We start from the raw sequence: 24125 nt of genomic DNA, 5'->3' as shown, positions 1-24125 counted from the left end.
ATCTCAGTGGATTCCCGTCTCTCTAATTTTCAGAAATGTCTGGGGTTCGTAGGGTCTTCTGGGTGCCTGCCAACCTTGGTCACAAATGCTGCAGTCATCACCCCTGGAATCTCTTCCATCAAAACCATCCGCTGGTATCTAGTCTGTGTATCCCTGCTCGAACCCATGGAAAACCCTCCCACATCTGATAACCTCGCATCCAGAAGACCTGAGGGAACACAGATTTGGGTCAAGCCTTGAAAGGGAATTGTTGCAGCTTGAAAGACTGGAGGGAATTGTCATGTTTGGAGGGAAACAATGCTACAAATCTCTGATTTCCGCAGCAACCAGTCAGGGTGAGGGAGCTCAGACACCCATAGATAGAAATCATAGGTTGTGTAGATGTTAAAATAGATGGTTGTGGTATGTCCTCTAAACTGGTATTTTGCTTGCACCATCTTTCCAATTATCCTAAGTGCACTGCACCCAGTTTATTGCCTGTGGATACCTTTAACCCATTAAAAACCCATACATGTCTTGATCCTCCATGCTGAGGCGCCCTCAAGGAAGAAATTTAGGAGGTCAAGCCTTGGCAGGGATATGTTTCTGGACAAGCGACACGGGAAGGAGTTACCATGTTCTGGGGAACCATTTCTAAAGATCTGACAAACGTCTTGGTCAGAGAGTTTTAGTGGCAAGTCAGTCGGGGCAAATGATGTCTGATGTATACCAATAAACTCCATAGTTCATTCAGAATTTTAAAAAAATGTATATATTGTTTTAATACTTTTCGTACTGTTCGGATAGTTCATATAGTCCGAGTTTGATGTGTTATCTAATGAACGGTACAGCATGAATACGAATTCCTGTACTATTTTATGAGCTGCGCTAATATTACATGTTACAGTGCAGACTACATCCTCTAGGAAAACAGACACATCTTTGCTATTGCCAGAATCCTGGCGTTTAGGGCACATTTCTTTAGTTAGCATTCCAGCGTTTCTGCAACCGAATTTTTAGCAAATAAGTGTTTATCTGCCTATCTATCCGAAATGTTTTCAGGCAGCAATGAGACATGTTTGGGGCTTGCAACAATATGTAGCTCCGATGTGCCATAAAATGTTGCAATTGGAGCAGAGGCCAAAGAGGTCCATGCACTTGAACAATCTAATGCCGCACCGAGCAAACACCCTGGCAGTGAAGGGTTAAGCTGTATGTAGCATTTTTAGCTCACTTGCAAACCAAGCTAGAAAGCAACAGAGAGAGCTGCACAAGACGGGAAGAGTATTAAGAAGAGTATTAAGAAAGTTGGCGGCAGATTTAGTTTGGAACACTGAAGGAAATGTTAAGATGAAAGCTCCAAAGTAAGAGGGTTTTTAGGCTAAGGTGGGAGGTTGTGTGTTTCTGGACTAACGGCCAGAAGTTCTTTACGCCCATTAACCATGCTAGTAAACTTTTACATGAACGAGTCTCCAACGATTTCCCAAAACTCAGAACTTCGTATTGGATCACAGTTGATGAGAAAATCAGTCAAGATTGGCGATGCCAAAACCGAGAGAGCCCTCAACCTTGCATTGCCTGTGGACCCTTAACAGAGTGAAGGGAAACAGAGTCGACAATGTTAAAAACAAAGACACGCCCAGTGAGATGGGAAAGGTAATGAAGTCACGGTCAGTTGCTATTCAAAGTCACACGGGACATCTAAAAGAACCGATTCTCTACTAGATAAATCGTAGCATTTAACAGCGAGATCTTAATCCTGTCAAAATCTAAATAATTATTTTCTGTCAGAGGGGATCTTAGAATGTTTGAACTTCAGTTCTCATTTTTGGAGTTTCAAATTTCTGTTTTTGTAGATTGTCCGTCTTTTCTGTATTTGCTCTTTCTGATTTGGACCCTAAAACTTTTTGTCATAGTTATTGTCTCAGAGCAATTCTACCTTACATTTTAATATATATATATATATATATATACATAGGAAAACTCATAGAATACTCCACACTGGTATTGTGTTAATCAGTACTTTATATCCATGCCACACAGAGTAACATCTATTTCCATATTATCTTCTCTACAGTTTTATCACTTAAACAGAATACAAGGCACTCCTGGAAGCAATGATTTGAATGGCCCATTCAGAAGAATAGTTTCACCTGCTTCTGCTTGAGCCTCAAGGTCTGGGCTGCAGTGCTTGCAAGCATTGTGAACAGGTCTCCCTGCGCTGCACTTCTTTACTTTTAACATCTTAAGTGTGGTGCAGTTAACAGATTATCTTTTATGTAGTTCAGCGTTGAGGGAATCTAGATTGATATTTTGGTGTCAGAACATCATTTCAAAGTGAACTTCTACCTCTTCTCCCATTTCGGCACTTTTGGCGATTCCTTATATTTAAGCTGCTGATAATTCTGCACAATTTCTTGGGTGTTTCAAGGGAGTGCAGCACATACTCATTGGATGGAGTACAGCTTTGAGGTTCAACTGGACGTTCAGGTATTGGTTATTAGAAAAATACCTGCATCCTGGAACTTCAATCAATTAATAATAGCATTTGCAAAGCGCACTACTCACCTGTGAGTTCCCAAGGCGCTGGGTGGGGGAGAGGAAGGGGAGTTGGGGAGGGATGCTGCTACTGCTCGAACAGCCAGGTCATGAGGTGTCTCCTGAAGGTTGGCAGGTCCCGTGTCTGTCATAGGTGGATAGGAAGAGTGTTCCACGTCTTGGCGGCGAGGTGGGAGAACGATCTGCCACTGGTGGTCTTTCTGTGGATGCATGGAACGGTGATGAGGGCAAGGTCAGTGGAGTGAAGCTGGCGGGTCAGGGTGTAGAAGGAGAGTCGTCTTTTGAGGTTTTCTGGTCCGGTGTTGTGCAGGGCTTTGTGATCCTGGGTGAGGAGCCTGAACGTGATTCTCTTGTTGATGGGGAGCCAGTGCAGGTCTCTCAGGTGGGCTGTGATGTAGCTGTGGTGGGGGGTGTCCAGGATGAGGCGTGCAGATGCATACTGTATGCGCTGCAGTCTTTTCTGGAGCTTGGCTGTGGTTTCTGCATAGAGGGTGTTGCCATAGTTTAGTCTGCTGCTTACAAGGGTTTGGGTGACCGTCCTTCTGGTTCCGGTGGGGATCCATTTGTAGATCTTCTGAAGCATGCGGAAGGTGTTGAAGCAGGAGGAAGAGAGGGCGTTGACTTGCTAGGTCATTGATAGTGATGAGTCCAGGATGAACCCCAGGTTGTGTGAATGGTCGGTGGGTGTCAGTGCGGATCCCAGTGTGGAGGGTTTGGGGCCGAGGATGAGGACCTCAGTCTTGTTAGAGTTCAGTTTCAGGCAGCTGTTCTTCATCCATTCGGTTTGTTTTGGCAGTGGCGGGGTCCTTGGTGAGGGAGAGGATCAGCTGGGTGTCATCGGCGTATGAGACAATGTTGAGGTTGTGTGATCGGACGATGTTTACAAGCGAAGCCATGTAAAACGTTAAAGATGGTCGAGCTGAGAGATGACCCTGGTCGTACGCCGCAGGTGATCTGGCTGGCTTCAGAGCGGAATGAAGGGAGGTGGACTCTATGGGTTCTGCCGGTGAGGAAGGAGGTGATCCAGTCTAGGGCTCTGTTGCGGGTCCCTGCGCCGTTGAAGCGTGTGCGTAGGGTGTGGTGCAGACGGTGTCTATGGCGGCCGAGATGTCCAGGAGGATGAGGGCTGCAGTTTCGCCGTTGTCAAGTAGGGTCCTGATGTTATCGGTGGCAGCGGTGAGGACGGTTTTGGTGCTTTGGTTGCTACGGAGTCCGGTTTCGGATAAGTCCAGAGTGTTGTTCTCCTCGAGGAAGTGAGTCAGTTCTTTGTTTACAATTTTCTCGATGAACTTATATTGATTTACATGGAACAAGTGATTTCCCTTGCTTCTCTGACAAATTGGTGGTTCTGGTCTGCACAAAAACTGTACTGGTGTGCTTTAACCCAAACACCTTTGAGAGCACCCATTCCAGGCAGTTATGGCGACAGTCATGAGTATTTTATACTGACCACAATGTCTCTTATCACTAAAATTCGAAAATTAAGACTGATTAAGCAGGCTCCATTACTCCCTTTCCAGTTGTGAGTTGAAACCTATGATGTTAAACTGCATGGGCTATAAATCAAGGGGCATATTTATACTCCGTTTGCGCCGAATTTGCGTCGTTTTTTTCGACGCAAATTCGACGCAAAACTAACTCCATATTTATACTTTGGCGTTAGACGCGTCTAGCGCCAAAGTTCATGGAGTTAGGGTCATTTTTTTGCGTGAACACCTTCCTTGCGTTAATGATATGCAAGGTAGGCGTTCCCGTCTTAAAAAATGACTGCGATGCATATGCGTCGTATTTATACTCCCAGGCAAAAATGACGCTCGGGAGTGGGCAGGACTAAAAAACCCGCATTTGCGCCGGATTTTAGCGCCTGGGTCAGGGCAGGCGTTAAGGGACCTGTGGGCTCAGAATGAGCCCAGAGGTGCCCTCCCAAGCCCCCAGGGACACCCCCTGCCACCCTTGCCCACCCCAGGAGGACACCCAAGGATGGAGGGACCCATCCCAGGGAAGAAAAGGTAAGTTGTGGTAAGTATTTTTTTTTTTTTTTTTTGTGGCATAGGGGGCCTGATTTGTGCCCCCCTACATGCCACTATGCCCAATGACCATGCCCAGGGGACAGAAGTCCCCTGGGCATGGCCATTGGGCAAGGGGGCATAACTCCTGTCTTTGCTAAGACAGGAGTCATGTTAATGGCGTCTGGGCGGCAAAAACAAATGGCGCAAATCGGGTTAAGACGATTTTTTTGCCTCAGCCTGACTTGCCCCATTTTTGGACGCCCAAACGCCATTTTTCCCTACGCCGGCGCTGCCTGGTGTACGTGGTTTTTTTTCACGCACACCAGGCAGCGCCGGTCGGCTAACGCCGGCTAACGCCATTCAATAAATACGGCGCCCGCATGGCGCTTCAGAATGGCGTTAGCCGGCGCTAATTTTTTTGGCGCAAAACTGCGTTAGCGCAGTTTTGCGTCAAAAAGTATAAATATGGCCCCAAGTTCTTTGAAACAGTCTGTCCTCCTGGACACTGGGAAGTGATTCATTCATGTTTCCTGAAATCAACGCAGATCAAAAAGTAACCCGTAGGCTCCAAATTGTCCCTGTAAGGGGTATGGTGTGACCTTGTATGATCAGATGTCTAGTTTGTTCTAAATACTTTTGCTTTTGACAAAGTTAGTATTCCTGCTTCTGTATCAGGATGGGAATCTCTCTCCTGCAAGAAACCCAGTGTTTTCTGGGTCTACCATGCAACTGTAGACTTCAAATCCTTGATTCCGGAAGCAATCAGTAATCGTTAAAAGATCATGACGAGGCTGGACCAGAGCACAGCACAAATTAAGAGATTTTGGTTGTTACTGTACAAATTAATATCCCCTCTTCTGACACAAACCTGCATTTCGGGTGAATCTTACATGCTTTACGAAATCTAAGTATTCTTTTCACCATATTGACCAAAGCACCCCATGATGAGATGTTGGGATCCCAACACCCTTCGCCCTTTACAGGCACTTCTACAACCCAAAAGTGACTCTGAAGCAGGTGGCTTTCCTTCAGCATCTGATAGTTTATATGAAGTGTAAATGAGAAGAAATTTAGAATTCTGGGCTATTTTCGTATCATGTGGAAAGGTCGGGTGGTACTCCAGGGAGTACTACTACAAAGAAAAGTTAATGGTGGGCTTTGTGATCAGGTCAATTTGTATTGGGCATCTGATAAGAAGTGCTGGCAGGGCATACACTGCCCAAGATAAAACCACCCTTTTGCAAATGCCATCAGCAATGTTTTCTAGGTGCGCTGGTGAGCCTCCCAAAGACCACTCAAGCCCCCCTCACCAATGTGTGGGCAAGCAAATTCTAGGCAATACCCAAATACCCGCAGGAGGTGGGGGCTGTATTTGCCCTGCAGGGCTCACTACACCAGAGTCCTGTCCTCCTAGCAAAGTGATTTCTACAGGTTTTCCTGTGGACATGGGTAGAAATCAGTGACCACACGGGTAAGCTAGTAAACTTGGCCCCAGTTCCATCCACCCTGAGCAGAGAGGTGTCGCTTTTGGAAACCCTCTCCAGTCGAGCATTGAACGAAGAAATACGTCCCCGGTGCGTATCGTTTGTTACACTGATATCTCCTCTGAAGATAATGTAACGCAGTTCTTCTTTGCTAGTGTTCGAGGTGCTTGCAACAAGCCCGTCTTTTAGCTTCCAATATTGGTTGTGTTATAACTTGTATCTTTCAGTGTTTGGTACTTTAGCTGCGCACCTTCCTTCAGTAGTCAATGTCCGTTGCCTTTTAGTGGGAAAAGTGTGTTTTACTTCCACAGAACGTCGCTGTCGAAAAGATCTTCTACAAGATGAGAGTAAGAAGACTTACCTTCGTATTCTGCGGGATGCTCAGGGTGACAAAGGGTTTACTTGCGCCAGTTTGCTTGTGTTTTTGTCTCTTATTAGTCCACTTATGGTTTCCGCCAGTTGTGAAAGGGAATACAGTAAGCTACTGGCGTTCTCGTAGTATTCAGTCCATATGCTCTGGTACATGATTGATATCTGTCCCCTATTTCAGCCTCCGCTGAAAAGTATATTTGTGTGCAGCAAGCTTATATTTGTGAGAGCTAAGGGAAAGGTGTGAAGGGGTTGGAGAGGGTTGGCGGGAAGAGAATGCACTTTGTGGGTCCCTAAGGCTTAAAATGTAAATCTTTCCGAGCCCTTTGTAGACGTCTTCTCTCTATGCAATTTTCCAAAGGTCGAGAAAGTTATTTGTAGAAATATCTATGTATAGACCTGTAGATACACATATATAGATGGATAAAGAGAGAGGTCACACCACATAATAGATTAGGCCCATATAATTTGGTAGAAATGGGAGAGCCTGTGCACTTAAAATCAAGAGCACTACAGTTGATAGTTTTCATTAGTACTGTGAAGTAAGAGTGTACAGTGTGTTCACCAGGTTCAAAACCCACACAACGAAACTGCAAACATAAGATTTAGTACTGGTTGGTATCTGTATTGTAGTGCGCTCACAACGTTTAAGTTGCTGCTGAGGTACCAGCCGCCAGGTGAATCCCCCAAAATGTTTGACTCCAGGCATCCCTGGGTAGGGCAGAAAGGTCCAGCCCCCCCCTCCCTATTACACTTACCTCCCTCCCCCCCTTTGCAGATCCAGCGCCCCCACAAATCAACAACCCTGCAAGGTGTAATTTCAGAAAATCAGACCAAATTGTTTGGGTAGCCCCCTTCTCTGCTGCAAGAAATTCCGCCTTCCTCCAGGGGTGGGTGGGTGGGAGGGTGTGCTGCCCTACATGGATGCTGGCGATTCCTCACCTCTCGAAGCCATGCGGCTGTACTGGACACCTTCTGATGAGGTAATCGTGAAAACAGGTGAGGGACTTACCAATTTAGCTACTGCCTGTGGAGCGACTAATGGCGCTCTTCTGCACCTGGTCATTCACCTAATGTTCTCATAACTAGTGAACTTTGTTGTTGTACAACGTATGTATGCATTGCCTACCACTTCTGCTTTATAGCTTATTGTTGTCTTCTAAATGTTGCCTAGAAGAGATGCCAGTACCTATACTTTTTAAGCATGTAATACTTCTGGGCACACGTAGGCAGAACTGGAACACGGATGCTGTCACAGAATGAATGGCTGAGCCCTTCACAAGTGCTGTGTTCAAGTGTTTTAGTAAATTGCCACTAAGTTTTTAAACTTCAAAGCGCATTTCTCCTCAGAAAACCATTATTCTCTTTAAAAAAAAGTAATGGAGTCCTGAATGAATATTTCAAGAAATGCCTTATCATCTAAATGTTATTTGTCCTTTTATTATTTTTTAGATTGTGACCTTCTCAGGGGTTTCCAAACGAGGCTCGTTCTTTGCCCAAAACATCACATGCGCATTTGGGAATAAAAAAAATACTTCAGTTTGCTTCTTCATATTTCTCAAATTTATGTTCCTACATCTGTTGTTACCCTTATGAACATTGTTGTTCTGATGAAAATTTCTAACCACAGATTCTTTACTTTGCAATATTCCACTGGCGCCTGACTGGATTCTGAAATGTCCCAAGCATTGCTGCTGCGCACTGCTAGGTTGCTCTGCGCTGGCTCTATACCGCTCTGGAAGTGATAGAGAGCAGCCATGTACAAACGCCACCCATGCGAGCTGGCGCAAGTTTGTTTCTTTGTTCCAATACAGATCTTGAGCTGTGCGCCCACAGGCAGCAACTTGCGACATGCTTTTCAAATGTTTAAAACCATTGTGCTAAGAAACAATGTCCCACCGTAAAATCACTGGATTCAGGCCATGCCATGATTACAGAAAACCGATGTCAGCCACAGACAGGCCTGCAAGAGATGTGTCTGGGTCCTGGGTAACCAGTCTTAAGTCATGTGACAAGTGCAGCCTAATGCACCTCAGGGTGATCCAGGAGTTGGTGAAGCTGTGTCACCAACATAAGAATTCAAGACTCTTGCATAAGTCAGTGTTCCGCTCCAGGACACAGGCACAGTCTTGGTCTCATTTCTAGGGCCATTCTCACAAGAGATCTACCTTGCGGTCAAAGTCCACCAGTAAAATTAAGTTGTAGTCTAAGTGCCAACATAAAAAAGGATGATAGGTCTCACCTCCCCATTCCATCATCCCATCTTGCTACCTTGTTCCAGGAAGGAGGTGTGAGCACATCAGTGTTAGGCTCTCCTGAGATCCCAAGTGTGGAGCCGATTCCTCAGCTGATCCCAGTGTGCCCTAGTTTCCTGGGCAAATGTCAGTTCTGCATTAACTAGACCTGCAAAGAGGCCATGTTGTGTGTTTGACTGGCACCCTCTGATGTGCCTCCAGGCCCAAAGATCTGCAGGGGCCTCCCGTCAGGTTACCGGTGGTGGAGACTTACCTGGTGCCCACTGACCCTTTGAACCTGTTCTGAATCCAGTACTGAGTTCGGTACAGATGTCTGCTCCTGTGCGTGGACCTGCACTAAGCTGCCACTCATCAACACTGGTGATTACATTGCTGGTGCGAGTGGCGTATCCAGTTACGGATTCTGATGTCTGACCCTGAACTAACCTAGCCTGATCTTGACCGATGTCAAGCTATGAAATAACTAAAGTGCAACCATTATACTGCCTGACTGCACCAATGCTTCCAAAATGGTGGTCATGCCAACAGAGGCTCTATTATCTTTTCGGCTCTTACCTTGAACGAGATCCGCTAATGGAGGCGAAGAAGGTGGGATAGGGGATTTTGGTCATCCCACTCATTATGATGATGACAGTTTTTATATGGATTTACAAGATGTCAGTGGGCCAGATACAGAGGTAGGCTCGCCACTTGGACCACCGACTGAAGAAAGTGGGTCATGTATGGTTGTGATCCAGTGGGCAGCTTAGGTTTTAGATTTTCTGTTGAGACGACTACGACTAATGTTCTTGTCTGGTTCTGGAAGACCTTACGGACCTCACTGGCACAAACAATGCAAGATGGATGGGACGGAACCAAGTATGTGATTCTTGCTGGCCTAGATAGTACTGACTACTTGGAAAGGATGGCCTGGCACCAGCCTGGTGCTCTGCCACCATTTGTGTATGTGTTCCACGTGGTTTTCTGAAGCTGTGTAATCTTCGCTCATGGATAAGTCCTTTGTTGGCTCACACTTGTTAAGCGGAAAAGCGGACTTTTTTTTTCCCTGGAGTGTTTAAAGTAGAGCCATGGTACTCTTCATGGGACTGTTAGCTCCCACCAACCACTTTGCACACCAGTTTAGGAAGTGCAGGTGCTACTCCAGTGGGCTGGTATACAGACAGTCCCAGTCGTTCCAACTATTGCAGTAACTCAGCCCTTTCAAGGCTGGGAGTCTGGGAGGCATTCCGTAGTCCAGCAGGGGCAGCAGTCCTTCTAGTACCCTTTTCCAGTGGCAGCCACCTCTAAGCCGCTTGAGTTGCCGTTAGTGGCGTACCTCCATTCTGTGGGGGAACCGAATCCAGTCTTTCCTACCAATATGGCGACCAATCATATAGGTCAAATGGTTTATACAGATCGTTAAGCATGATTATGTCCTACCCTTTCTGTTTGCTCTGTCATATCTTCCCACAACAATTTGTCAAATTTCAGATGAGTGACTCTTCATTTTGCTACAGGAAGTGAAGTATCCCTCTCAAAGGTGCAATAGAGAAGGTTCCAGATTAGAAAACTAGAGTAACAAACCTCCACTCTATTTTGTTGTGCCAAAAAAAAGACAAAGCTCTCTGGCCTGTTTTGGACCTTCGACATCTGAATGCTATTATGGTGGAGAACAATTTAAAAATGCCACATTGGCCCAGGTGCTTGGGGACACTAGTCTTACTGTACTTCGACTACTGGCTGTTGAAAGCAGGCTTGCCACTGTCAGTCTTAGACCACCTTCAGACAACAGCGAAACTCTTGACATAATTAGGGTTCCTGATCAACAAAGCAAAGCTGCAGCTGACTCATAGGCAGATGTTGCAATTCATTGGGGCTTTCCTTGATACAGTGCAATTCAAGGCCTTCCGTCCCCCACAGTGAGCCCAGGACATTCGGACTGTGATAGCAATGTTTCAGTGTTAGAACAGCTCTCACCGATATCCAGTACTAAGACTTCTCGGTCTCTTAGGTTCCTGCATCTCCCTGGCCAACTACATACATGTTGGTTCTGCAATGGAATTTGACGTTCCACTGGGGCCTGCACAAAGAAACTCTGGTAGATGCCATCCAGATTTTGGAAGAGGCTTCTCACGATCTGCAGTGGCGGCTACTAAAACATAATTGGTCCAGCAGTAGGCCCCTCTCCCTTCCCACTCATAGCTAACGGTGATGATAGATGTGTCTCTACTAACTTGTGGAAGCCATCTGGGAGATGTGGAGATCAAAGGAATCTGGTTTTTGACATAAGCCCAGCTCCAAATCAGTTTGTTGCAGTAGCAGGCAATCCATCTAGTGCTAATAGCCTTCCTCCTGTTAATCAAAGGTAAGCTGATGCAGATTGTCACGGACAGCAGGACTACCAGTATGGTGGAGTGAGGTTCTAGGTCCTGTGCCATTAGGCTTTGCAACCCTGCAGTTGGCTGGCATATCAGAGCATTTTCCTGACCGTAAAAAGCCTGTTGGAATCCTTGAATGCCAGAGAGGACAAGTACAGCTGATGGTGTCTGGTGTATCACAAATGGTATTTCTATCTGGTGGTAGAACCAGCAATGGGAGAACACTGGCTAGATCTTTTCACCACAGTTGAGAATGTGCAGTATCAAAGTTTTTTGTGGTGGAGTTTCAGCAAAAAGACTCACTGAGAGATGCATTCTGGCTAAACCCCTGTACGTCTTTCTGCCCCTGCCTTTTTTTCCCAAAGATCTGTAACTTTTGGGCCTAAGTCATCCTAGAAGCACTGGATGGGGCCAGGAGAGTGGGGTCCCCATAACCTATGGGCAAATCTTCAGTTACAGCAGCAAGGCAGGGCTTTTCACCCAAAACTCTGCAGTCTACACCTCCATGCATGCAGATTCAGCAGCGGAAGTTAGCTATGTTTGATATGCCAACCAATGTGGTAGATGCCACCCTTGTGAAAAATGGCACCCTTGCCTGCAGACACACATCCACAAAATCGATTCACTCTACGTTCTGGGACAAATCACATTTCTGTCCTAGTTTTTAAGTTCACAAGACTGACTCTTTTCTAGCCAAAATGTCAGGTGTTCTGCTGTTCATTTTGTCTGTGGCTCAGCAAGGCCTTGCTGTGGGCACCAGTAAAGAGTATTTGGCAACCCTTACAGCCTTTTTGTGTTTGCCAAACCAACTGTCCTTCTTTAAACAACCTGTTGTGATGCAGGTTATTAAAGATTTGACATACATATTCCCTCCCAAACCGTTTGTGATGCTACAGTAGGACCTTAGCTTGGGCTTGACATTGCTCTTGTGTTCACCTTTTGACGTGAAGTACACCTGCTTGTTGCACCTGCTGACTCTAAAGGCTGTCTTCCTCATGGTGATCACTTCAGATCATTGCATGAGTGAACTTCAGACACTCCGTGAAGCCGCTCTACACAACCTTTTTCCAGACAAATGAGTGATGAAGACTCTAGTGGCCTTCTTGCCTAAAGCTGTGACTCCCTTTCATGGTGGGCAGTCCGTCACTCTACCAGCATGTTTTGCCCCACTTCAACCCTCGAAAGAAGAGGAGAGGCTTCATTGGCTGGACCCCAAAAGTGTCTTAGACTTTCATCTTGGTTGTACCAATGACCACCGGGCGGATGATAAACTTTATGTGGGGTTCTCGAGGGTGAAGAAAGGAAAGATGGTGCGAAAGAGGACTTTGTTGAGGTGGAATAGCAGCATTAAGATCTAGTACGCTCCAAAAAGCAGCCTCTGAAATATCTGAGCCCATTTCACCAGGGGCAAGGCTGCTACAGCTGCATTGGTACATGGCGTGCCTGTTGATATTTTCCAGACTGCCAGGTTGGGTGTCAGTGCACACATTCATCAAGCAATACTGCCTTGAAAACCAAGTCCTCTGGGAAGGATGATTCACCTGTGTGTTCCTTCAGGACGTTTTGGTTTAAATCCACTCCACAGACCATCCACCTTGGGACAGTACTGGTTTTGTATCCATACAAAGGTGGAAAATCTGCAATTAGAAGTATCTATCAGAAGAACAAATGACCTACCTTTGCTAATGCTGTTTCTGGTGGATGCTGTATCTGCAAATTCTTCACCACTCTCCCACCTCTCTTTTCTGTGCAGTGGCCCCTTTTTACCATCTAAGACTGACCCAAGATAGGAATTGGGGCTCTGAAATGGTTAAGCAAAAAACTGAGGTCAGCATGTAGGGGTGGCGCCTATATATAGCACTACTCCATCCCTTCAATTGTGGCATGGAGCTGCAAAGCGCCACCTTGCAGTGCGCAGAAGCATTGTTGGAAACATTTCCAGATTCATCCTGTTGTCTGGAGAGTATTCTATGGTGAGGAATCTGCTGTTACAGTACACACCCAAAATATAATTACCAAAGGTAAGTAATGTGTTCATTGTGCTGAAAATCGTATCTACACAAATAGCTGACTCTCCAAGTTTAGTCATAAATTGTCCAAAACTTTTTTTTAAATTGGGCTTGTGAGAAATTAGGTGTGCAAGACCAAATGTTCTTCCTTTTTTGTGCTTGCAGATATTGTGCCCCCATCTTTAACAGGTTTTGTAGGGCTGGTTGTTAGACATGTCAGCCTTTGGGTAGCAAATGCAAAAACAACAAGTTGATGGACGGAGATCTTGAATTAATCTCAGCCACTGGCTGTAGCTTGAGGCTGCATTCCAGGCCATCATTTTTGAGCATTCATGCCTCCTCAGTTTGGACCCAGCAGATCAGTCTTGATCCTCCTCCTAATGGGAACAATACAGCCTGAACTGCCTGACCAGGTCCTCCGTGAACCGGAACACGAGGAACCTAGGACCAGTTTCATTATAGTTAGGGCTCTTCAGCCAGGTATAGCTTGGTTCCAGTGGCACAGTGAGCCCAAGACCCCCATCTGGGCATACCCGGCATACTTAGGGTGACAAATGCAAAAACAACAAGGTGATGGATGGAGTACTTGACATAATCTCAGCCACTGGCGATCACTCTGGCCACAACTCCATCAACAGCCTTCCCCAAACCTTTTGCCTTCTCCCCTTCCAGTTTTTCTGAATATGTTTTTGTTGGCCTTAGGTCTCTGTACACAGACGGTGGATCTTACTGCTCCAGTCCTGATATGCGGGGCGTAGTGTGAGCACTGTACAAGTGATCAGGTGTTTATTGTGAAGCCTTAACTAAAGAAAATTAAGTTTGAAAAATCACTCAGTTTTAGTCACTTTATGGAAGCATGCATTTTAGAATCCATTTACAATTATGAATGGGTGTGAATGTGCCCGAGCTGCTAGTCTGACTGACTTATAGGGCAATCAATCAGTGCCTGTAGGGGAGGTATAACAAAATCAGTATAAGAGGTGGGTCGGGGTGTTCTCTTTTTTGTGTGTGTTTTGGGTCAGTTTTATAGTCTGAAGAGCCAGTTTTTACTGCTGACTTTTCTATTACCACAAACATTGGCTGCAGCAAGTACAAGTGCATACGTTCTCCTATACCATGCAAAACACCTGTACAGCTTCTATTTGCAGCTGTAAAACTGCCTTGCTTTGCCAACATGGGCCACTTTGTTTTAGCTATCTGATTCGCTAACAAGACCCACTTTTAATTCCGTGTCCGGACCTTTTTTGTGGCCCTGTCTGACAGGCAGAAGTAGGCTAAAATGAGGTGCCAAAGTAAAGAGTAATGTGTACTTAACTGTAGATTGTTAAGTCAGAAAGAAATGGAGAATGTCCACATTTGTTGGTGGGAAAGAATCCTGGAATAAATCGAATCCCTGGCAGAGTAAATGTACAGAATGGGCAGCAGAGGCCATTTGTGATTTAGAAATCGCTCACCGATTCAAAATAGTGACCTTTATTAGCAACCGTAAACAAGATTGTGAAATCCATGAATATAACTTACCCAGTGCTCTGAAGTGGACGGGCAGAGCTGAGGCTGGGGCATCTGAGGAATGCGTAGTATCGGATTAATCAAATGGTAAAGAAATGTATTTGATACAGGCCTATTTTGATCCAGTAGTACACATTGGAGCTTTACTGTTCGATCTGCAGAAAGTGTTTGCCCCGGCCGTTGCTTTCAGAAAAAGTGGGACAGGACCATTCGGAACACACATACAGTGACACTCATAGCTGGTGTAAAAGGTCATTTATTTAGGACAGGATTTAACATAAACATCAATAACTTTGAACTGTATAACTCCCTTTTGCCCAACCTTAACTTGCAAAGCTTCCCTATGCCCTTCACTCTCTTCCAATGTCTCTCTTCAAATCTCCTCCCCTAGGCACTCCCCTATTCCTTTCATGCACTCCTTGTTTGTAACATCCCACCCCCCCATTCTGATCCTTCACCTCGTTTTTCCCCTTGGAAGGGGGACAAGCCCGCATCTGGCTCTCCCCCTCCCCCATTTCCTGCCAACCAGCAAAACCCATGTGGCGTTTTGCTGCCCCACCCCATAAACCCCCTGTTTACGGTACTGTCTCTTCCTTTTTATTCCCTGATCCACAGATTCTCTCCCCATGAGTTCTCTAACATCAACCTCAACTCCGTCAAATAATACGCATTTCCTAATTGCGATAAGTGCACACCATCCTCTCTGAACAATGTCCCTTCTTGTTCCTTAATGTCCGCGTGCCTCAGCACCTTAATCCCTTGGGCTCAGCAAAATACCCTCATTGCTCTGTTCAACTTTTTCCGAGCCCGCTCAATGGCTCCATGATTGATTGTCCCTCTCCATACCCGTCTGGGTACAAATTCCGTCCACACCAGACATGTCCCGCATAACTTTTGCTTCAATAGCACCAAGTCCTTCTGCATGAACTGAATCAATGTGAGCCCTGATTGCTTCACCAAATCATTTCCCCCCAAATGGATCAGTAATAAGTCCGGACATCCCCACTGCAGCAGGTTCTCCGTGATAAATGGAAGTAAACTCCCCCACCTCATGCCGCTCTTTGCCCACCAACGCACTTCATGGTGTCTGCTGGGCAGTTCCAACAAATTTGTTTTTCTGCGAATTTCGCCGCCCAGTGAACGAATGAGTGACCGACCAGCCAAGTCACCATCTTATCCTTTTGCGGTCCGGCCAAGCATCCTGCAAAGAAAAAACACTATAACAACTGTGGTGAACATCTAAACCCCCCCCCCAACCTGTGTTTCATCAAGGCCTAACATAACGCTCACAGCATCTAGATTTCCATCTACCTATAGCTTTGATCTTGGCCGAGTCCCAACCTAAGTGAGCTGCCGCTGTAGCTGCCCCAATCCTGAAGGAATGCGTTCCAAAATCCCCTGCTTGCCGTCCCGTCCGTCCCAGCGTCATCCTCAAAACTTGCAACAACTGATAGCTAGTAAGTTTCTTGCCAGAAGCATGCACGAACACCCCTGTTCCCCCAGCTGCTCTCAACTTCTGTTTGAAAACCATCCACTCTTTCACTGGGCACGCTAGATCATCTCCTCCTTCTTCCAACCATACCCACTTTCCTTTTCCTAACTGGTCCATCTTGGACCGTCTGAGCCATATCCCCAACCTTTCCTTGTGCATACAGACCTCTTTCACTTTCACACCACACTCTTTCCCTATGCCCAACAATTCAGACACCCTAAACGCGCCGAAAAACATCCAAACCATGCACAACCTAAAAAGTCCTACTTCATGCTCATCCACACAACATACTGGCAAGACGTGCAACAGCTCTCGCAGTATCTCAAAAGTAATGGGTTCTCTTGCCATACTTGTCGCCCTGGCCCCGACCCTGCCCCAACCTTTCAACATTTTACCTAATAAATCATTATGCGCCGGATCCGTACCAAAGAAAAGTTTCCCATAGAATGAGACACCTGCCAACTTTCCTCCTATTGTGGCCTGGGATAGACCCTCCCTAATCAGAAACAGCACAAAACGTAAAGCCCGTGCCTCCAAAGACTCTGACCCTTGTGCACAAAAATTGCCCTCAAACGCCTCAAAAGATTGAAACTCCAACCATGCGAGCCTGTAACTTCGCCACGTAGATACCGCTAAAGACATCTCCACCAGCCCCGAGATCATCATGACCCCCACTCCCAAATGCCTGCCGGGACCGCAGTCTTGTTCCGTTCCGCTCCTGGTGCCAACTCGCGAAAACGCCACCACTGTGAACGAGATAGGGAGTCTGCAATCTTGTTGTAAACCCCCGGTATGTGTGCAGCTTTAAAGATAACATTGAGAGATAAACATTGCAGCATAAATTGTTGTAATAAACGCAAAACTCTGAGGTCCTTACCCTCTGTCTGTTAACCAATTCCACTACTGTCATGTTGTCCACCTGGAAAACCACCGTCCTATTGGCTAATTCCCGTCCCCAGACAGCCAGTGCCACTAATAGTGGAAAAAACTTGAGGAAGGCAATGCTCCTCCCCTGTTGTAGCCATTGACGGGGCCATGCTTCCGCGCACCACCTCCCGTCCTAGTAGCTGCCGAAACCAGATGCCCCTGCCGCATCCGAAAATATTTGAACCTGCCAGACCGTATCCGAGTCACCAAAAGACATTGGTACCCCATTACATTTTTTCAGGAAAATCTCACATACCTTGATATCTTCTCTCAGGGCCAAAGAAATTCTTATCCTATGATGAGGTAACACTGCACCCGACATGGACAGTCCCAGTCGTCTACAAAAAGTACGTCCTCCCCTCACTACCCTGCACGCAAAATTGAGATAACCTAGCAATTTTTGTGCTGTTCGCAAGTCCATTTTGTGCAGTGTCAGCACAAATGCTAGACATTCCAATATTTCCGTCACTTTTGACGCTGGCAATCTGGCCACCATTATTTCTGCATCTAGTTCGATGCCCAAAAAGGTCAGAATTGATAGAGGTCCCTCTGTCTTTTCCGGGGCCAATGGCACTCCTGTCTGCAGCATTAGCCTCTGAAAGGCTGCCAAAGCCTGTCCACATGCTCCGGATACGGCTGCCCCTACAAATAAAAAATCATCTAGATAGTGCGTCACCGCCCTGTGGCCGCTTGTCTTAACAAAAACCCACTGCAAAAAGGTGATGAACGTTTTGAATAGCGCACATGATATCGCACTACCCATAGGTAAGACCCTGTCCACATATATAGCTCCGTCCAGCTGCATGCCTAAGAGGTCAAAATATGCTGGATGAATGGGTAGCAACTGAAAGGCTGACTGTATGTCACATTTAACCATTTCCGATTTTATCCCACACCTCAAAACTAATTTCACTGCATCATCCACCGAAGCGTAAATAACCCTGGTGTCATCTTGCGTGATAAAATCGTTTACCAACGCACCTTCAGGCCATGACAGGTGATGTATCAGGCGGAACTCGCCTAGCGCTTTTTTGGGTACAACCCCTAAAGGGGATATCATCAAGTGATCAGTTGGCCAGTAAAAAACTGACCTGCTATTCTCCCGAGTGCTACCTCCTTCTCCAGCTTGCCCCGTACTACCTGGGGCTGTTCCTTAGCAGACCGCAAATTGTCTGCCCACCGCCTCTGCGGGGACCTTGATAACCTACCCTAAATCCTTCTCGAAAACCCCATTCCAATTGTCGAGCCTTAACCGCGTCTGGATATTTGTGCAACCATGGCAGCAACACTTCCAATCTAACTGGTGTAGGACCCCTCCGGAGCAGGAGCTCCTTGTGAGCCTCTTCCTCTCGCCGCCCTCCATTGTGCTGGAGGGCTGTTAAGGGAGAAACACTGAATGACTGGATGACGACCCCTGCACTTGGAGCAATCATGTTTAAATCTACACTGTGCCCGTGAGCAGAAACCCTTATTGAAGTTCCAACAAGCTCCCGTGCTGGCCACCGGCGTTTTTGTAGCAGTGCCAGCCCCTCCCGAGGCGGGGCATGCCTGAAAAGGCCTATATATTACTGGCAGTCCACTCGCCGTATGAGTGGACGCCGATGCCTGTGCCGATGCCATCCATTACATCCATAACTCCGGATCTACGTCTCCTAACGGCTTTTCAGGGTTTACGCTCACCTGGGCCCTAAACTCCTCGTCATAACTTAGCCATGCAAAACCCCCAAAGTGCATCTGGGCCTTCCTAATAATATCCATGTATTTGAAAAGCACAATGGCCCTGTCTGGGTACTTTTCACAGTATATACTGGCAAAAATCAGGAATGCGGACGTCCAATTGTCCATTGTAATAGGAACCCTGAGCCTGCACGCTAACTCCCATTCCTCCTCTTTAGATCCTTCCTTGGCCTGTATGTCCCTGTGTAGTAACTTAAACGCATCTACATATTCATGTTTCCAGATTCTCGCCTTAGTCTTTTCTGCAACATGGGACCCCAGGGGCATGGCCAAACCCATGTATGGAAGACGCTTCTTGTGAACTCCCCCTTCTTTGTCCTCAGTATTCGTGTCTTCCCCTGCCGACTGACTACCCATTGTTGTGACAGTGGTGGATGCCAGCTCCTTGTCCTTGGTCACGTCACCCTTCTGTGCTGAAACCACCTCCGGAGTCTCCCACACTGACCCATCTCCTACGCCTATGGATTTGCTAGTGCATGTAGCCCTAGTAGCCTCCCCCCGTCTCCCCAGACTGACCACCATCTCCCCTTACCTCCAATCGTCTCCCCCAAATTACGCGGTGTTCTCCTCGTCGCTCTGCCACGTGGCCTTGTTTGCCGTAATCCTGCTGGCCCTTCGGCCACGACGGTGTCCTGAAAAACAAAGGCATGGGTTGCGCCGCACTTGCGCCCACGCCCCCCCCTTCTTGACACCGCTCACCTCCTCATCTCTCCATCTTCCCAGTCCTCCCCATCTTCCTCATAGTCCAATTCCAACTCTTCCTCGCCTACCCAACCACCCTTGTTTTCCACATATCCCTGTGGCTTAGTTGCTGGTGTTTCTGTTGGCACTTGCCCCAGATGGCGCACACCATCGTTATGATACCCATGCTCCCACGGTGTAGAGAAGGCCGCTGCAGACCCCTCTATTGCTTCGGACCAACGCGACTGGGCCGTATTGCGCCCAGTTGGCACGCCCTTTTTCTTGCCAACCTCCATTGTTGACATCGTATTGCCTCTTCCCATGTGGCCGTATGCGCCAATGGGGCTTCCTACGCCGACCTGCCCTTCGGCCGCACCAGCCTCTTGACCCCTACCCGCTTCAGTCTGCGGTATCCAAACCCAGCTTCCTGCGCCTGACCCAACCGTCTGGATCCCCCTCATGTCTATGGCTTCCCTGCCCTTCTTGTTGTCTTCGCGGCGTATACCCACTTCCTCCCTGTCTTTACATAACTGGGCCCACCTAGCCTCGGTTTCTGCCACGGCCCTGTGCTGCTCGCGGATTCTGGCTTCCAAATCCCATGCATCTGACTGGTCCCATGTTCCCTGTGCGGCGGGACCCGGGGTCCCCCTCGCCCCAGCCTCCTCACGGGTCTGGTGCTTCGCTGGTCTCGCCTGGGGTGTGTTGGGCTTGTTTCTGCCTGCCCCCCCTGGGTTTTCCTGCGTATTTCCCTCGTTTCTTGGCTGGGGGCCCGTGTCCCATTGGTTGGTTGGTCCCACTCCTGGGGCAGGACAGGGCCAGCAGGGTCTGAATACCACTGGGCCCCGGCATGGGCTGCTCACTCCCGTCCCCTTGCAACCCGGGGGCCTGCCCTGCCGGGTCTGAATACCACTGGGCCCCGGCATGGGCTGCTCACTCCCGTCCCCTTGCAACCCGGGGGCCTGCCCTGCCGTAATGTCTCCTTCCCCACCTGTGGGCCTGCCTTCTGATGGGCCTGCACAGCCTGCTCCTGTGTTCCCTGGGCCTGGGTCCTGTGTGCCCTGGGCTTCCCCACTGAAAATTAAGGGACTGAGCGTGTTAGGTGTCCCCAACCGCAACTCTAGAACCTGTTCTTGCCTCCCCGGGACTTCATCCCTGTCCCCCTCTGAATCCTGCGACTCGCATGCGGCAATTGCCGCAGCCACACCGCTTGACGCGGCCCGCGTTGGCCGAGTCATGCCATCCCTGGCCTGGTCCAGGACCCTGGGCCTGAGCAAATCCGCCCGTCCGGCTTCGCCTAAAACGCGGAGTGCGGCCCTGACAGCCTCCGAGTCATGGCCAGTTGCCATGGCGCTACATTAACCTCCCACAAATCCAATTGCGTGTCCCCCACACCAGGCCTGCGCTGTCTGTGTCTGCCTGCCCTCTGGCCCACCACTTTAGTTATGCCTCTCTCTGAATTGTGCCCCCAGTCAAAATGCCCTGGTTAGCTTGTGAGCTCCTGCTGTGCCCCAGAATCTATACTGTGACCTGTGTGACCACGTCTCTGTCTATTTATGGCTACTAGTAGCCGAGGTGTATTGGCCAATTCCTTATAAATCACAGGGCCCGCCCAGGCGCCATGCGCTGTGGGACCCTTGAGGACTGGCCTCCTGGGGCCCAACCGCGTTCACGCCTCCGGCGCGTGAAATAATTTTTTGTTGTGTGTTTTTTGGGTGTGCGCGCTCCAGCGCATTCAAAAACAGCTTTCTTTTTATGACAGGCTTGGGAGTGCCCCCCCCCACGCTTTCTCCAATGCGCGTAGGCCACCTGGCCTAGCGCCACCGTGTGCACTAAACTTTAGGCGCCGGGGGCTGAAAAGGCCTCCGCGCACCTACCGGCTTCTTCACTGCTGTGTCTACAAGCGCCTGGGGCAGTAAAGCCTCCGCACGCTTGTTCGTGCCGCTGGGCCAGCTCCCTAGGAGCGTGCCGGTGCCTCTGGGTTTCAGGCGCCAGGCCGCACCCACCCGCCTCTTACGTACGCACCTTCCGCCCCTGGCCCTGGCACTGCCGCTAAACGCACCACCTGCCCCCTGCCTAGAGCTGCAGCTACGCGCCCCAAACCCTCCCTGGCCCTGACACTGACAACTACCTACTCGCACTTGCCTCACAGACTTCTCCTATCTAGGTTGGCCCGGAAAAGAGGCCGACCCCACCATTCCACCCCCTTTAAACTCCTTCACTAATCCCACCCCCACTTACCTCACAACCAATCCAGCGCTCCGGCGCCACTTCCTGTCCTCCCGAACAGGCCAGCGGAGAGACTAGAACGAGTCTCTCTCTCCGCTGGCCCCCCCATTGCCCACGTGCTGCGCAGAGAAACATTAGCCAGGCCTTGAAAACAAGTACAGGTGAGAGAGGCAATGTACACGTTGATGCAGCTTGGTAATGTAAAGTACAGGCAGGACGGAAGAGCGTGTTGTGAAATCAGTGAAGTTTCAGGACTCGTTACAGGCCATTTGCATATGGATTTTAAAGTGCTTGCAGATAAGAAAATAAAATATAACTAGGGCCGACCTTAGCCCTGTTCGACTATGTTTGTTGGCACCCCACAATGACCACCTCTGCCATGGATTCCCTCACTACTACCCTATAACTGTGCCCATAAAGTCTCCATAACCTCTCTCGCTCTCATATGCTTTTAATTAGTTTTATAGCGACACTCATACCAGTGTAGGGTGTCAGAGCACTTTACATTGCACACACGTCACACTGAGACAATCAATCGTGTGTAAATCAGTGCATAAGAAATGTTACATATGGTGGCACACTCCAAGATGAAGAAGTCACACGTCATCCATACTGGTAGTCTGTATAGATTGAGTGCTTGGTCTGGAGAAGCACAAACTTAGAATTTAAAATGTAATACCGTAGTCGGGGTTCTCCTTAATAATGGCAACTGATTTCTACCCAAAAGAACCCTTTTTGCAACATTACCATAGTGAAAGACGGGGAAAAAATAACGTTCTACTCTACACCTTGCTGCATGCATGCAGCTCTTTGACAGCTAATAGCTTACTGTTTAACTTGTAAACTGCAAGTAACAAAAGGATCTCTCTAACAAAAGCAGTAACCCACTAACCGATTTGCAATATATGCACTTTGTGATTTGCATGTCATACCTTCTTTGCAGTAGGCATATTAATCCTTCTTTAAAAAAAGTCCACTAGAGAAAACTCAGAGCTCTCTCCAGACAGAACATTAATCACCAGAGTTATCTTAGCATATTTATTGTTTCATATTATTTGCAGAGGCAAGGAACTGTAGCAGGTGCTTTTAAAATGTTATAGGTAGAAACAGAAGGCGGCACAATATACGTTAAGTGTGGGTAAAAACTGCGCTGTAAATGTAGTCATTCTTGAAGGCTTGTGACATACAATATAGACTGGAAATTACATTTGGTCTCGGTTAATTTTGATACTTTGACCTTTTAAAACTCATGCAAGTTAGATTAAACCTGGTTGTGTTTTGGTTTTCCTTAAATGGATAAGCAATGAAAATTCAGATAATTAAATGTATGTATTGCATGCAAAGGGCTATGGACCTGCAGTTAGTGGGTGGAAAAATCTAAATGTAGGAGCAAATGCCTACTTCCGCCTAAACTTAATTGTAGCACCACACTTTCAGGGGCGCAACTAGACCCAATCTTCGGAGGAGCTAACACTGAGACCACTGGCGGTGGAGCCATCTTCAAAGCTGAATCAAAATTACTTATGGGGGCCCCATTCGCTCGTCTGGTACCATACATGATATAGGCTGGCTGGTCTCAAGGATACATCACCAGTAAGGCATTTTTCAGTGCAATGGGAAGTAACGTTAATCTAAGCATAACACCACTTACTATGTTTAGGGTTCTCCCTCAAGATATGTTTATAAGAATTAATAACCAATGTTTCTTCCATTTGAAGTCATTAGACTTGGTAAGATGCAGAATTTCAGGTTCTAGTTTGTGGGACAAACAGCAACTAATGGCGCATTCTACAATGCACTTCTCCATTTCCATTAATCTCAACCTAATCCGTTTTAAAAACAGTGCTTACAAAATATGTGGGTGCTGGCCACCAAATTAAGCTTTTAAAAAATGGCACTGGTTATGCACAGTTTTGCAGTTATTGTTCTGTTACCGGCATACAATACCAACACAATTTGCAGGACAGAGGGCCTGATTTAGATCTTGGCAGAGGGGAGTACTCATTCACAAACGTGATGGATATGCCGTCTGCTATATTACGATCCCATTATATCTTATGGAGATCGTAATACAGTGGACGGGATATCAGTCACGTTAATGACAGAGTATTCCATCTGTTGATTTCTAACTCAGGCCCAGAGTTAGTACATTAATCATCTATATTGCAGTCATTAGGGAGAATATCTCATGCCCTGCCTCAGTGACAAACAGAATATTGAAAAATGAATATCACATTTGGAAATTTGTTGATTATACAAACACTCATGAAAGAAACTGAGCATGACGCGTGATTACCGAAAGTACCAGCACTAAATAGAGTCACCGTAAGCACTGGCAGCTGTAGAATATTTAGTAATAATACTCTTTATTAAGGTATTTGCCAGCATTGCTTGAATTCATCTTCAACCTAAGTCTGTAGAATTTGTACAGAATATATAATGTGTGAATGTAGCAAGCGTTTTTCTATCTTCTGCTCTTATCAGTCTCCCTTCTTTTATATCTTAGTTTTTCCTCCTTTATCATGCCTGTCA

The 24125-nt window shown here is 47.3% G+C and overlaps 2 protein-coding genes across 4 annotated transcripts in view; one reads left to right on the top strand and one right to left on the bottom strand.

Annotated features, from left to right (window-relative positions):
• Positions 1-24125, top strand: part of LOC138260233 (ATPase WRNIP1-like) — a 331454-nt gene that overhangs the window by 14178 nt on the left and 293151 nt on the right. The window contains exon 2 of the mRNA XM_069208528.1: positions 11528-11541. Coding sequence (XP_069064629.1) covers positions 11528-11541 — 14 coding nt within the window. The remainder of the gene's footprint in view (positions 1-11527; positions 11542-24125) is intronic.
• LOC138268367 (collagen alpha-2(I) chain-like) overlaps positions 14769-24125 on the bottom strand; it is an 80278-nt gene continuing 70921 nt past the window's right edge. For 2 of the 3 annotated variants that reach the window (XR_011199986.1, XR_011199988.1), the window contains one exon: positions 14769-15731. Coding sequence is in view for 1 of the 3 variants with exons in the window: in XM_069217938.1 (XP_069074039.1) it covers positions 19382-20713 (1332 nt within the window). In the remaining 2 variants the exon portion in view is untranslated. Of the gene's footprint in view, positions 15732-19218; positions 23621-24125 lie in introns of those variants that run through there. The other variant, XM_069217938.1, reaches the window with a different exon arrangement.

This window comes from Pleurodeles waltl, chromosome 2_1 (genome assembly GCF_031143425.1).
Source record: "Pleurodeles waltl isolate 20211129_DDA chromosome 2_1, aPleWal1.hap1.20221129, whole genome shotgun sequence".
Lineage (NCBI taxonomy): Eukaryota > Metazoa > Chordata > Amphibia > Caudata > Salamandridae > Pleurodeles > Pleurodeles waltl.
Note: the sequence above shows the minus strand (reverse complement) of the source record. Positions and strands in the feature narration are given on the sequence as shown.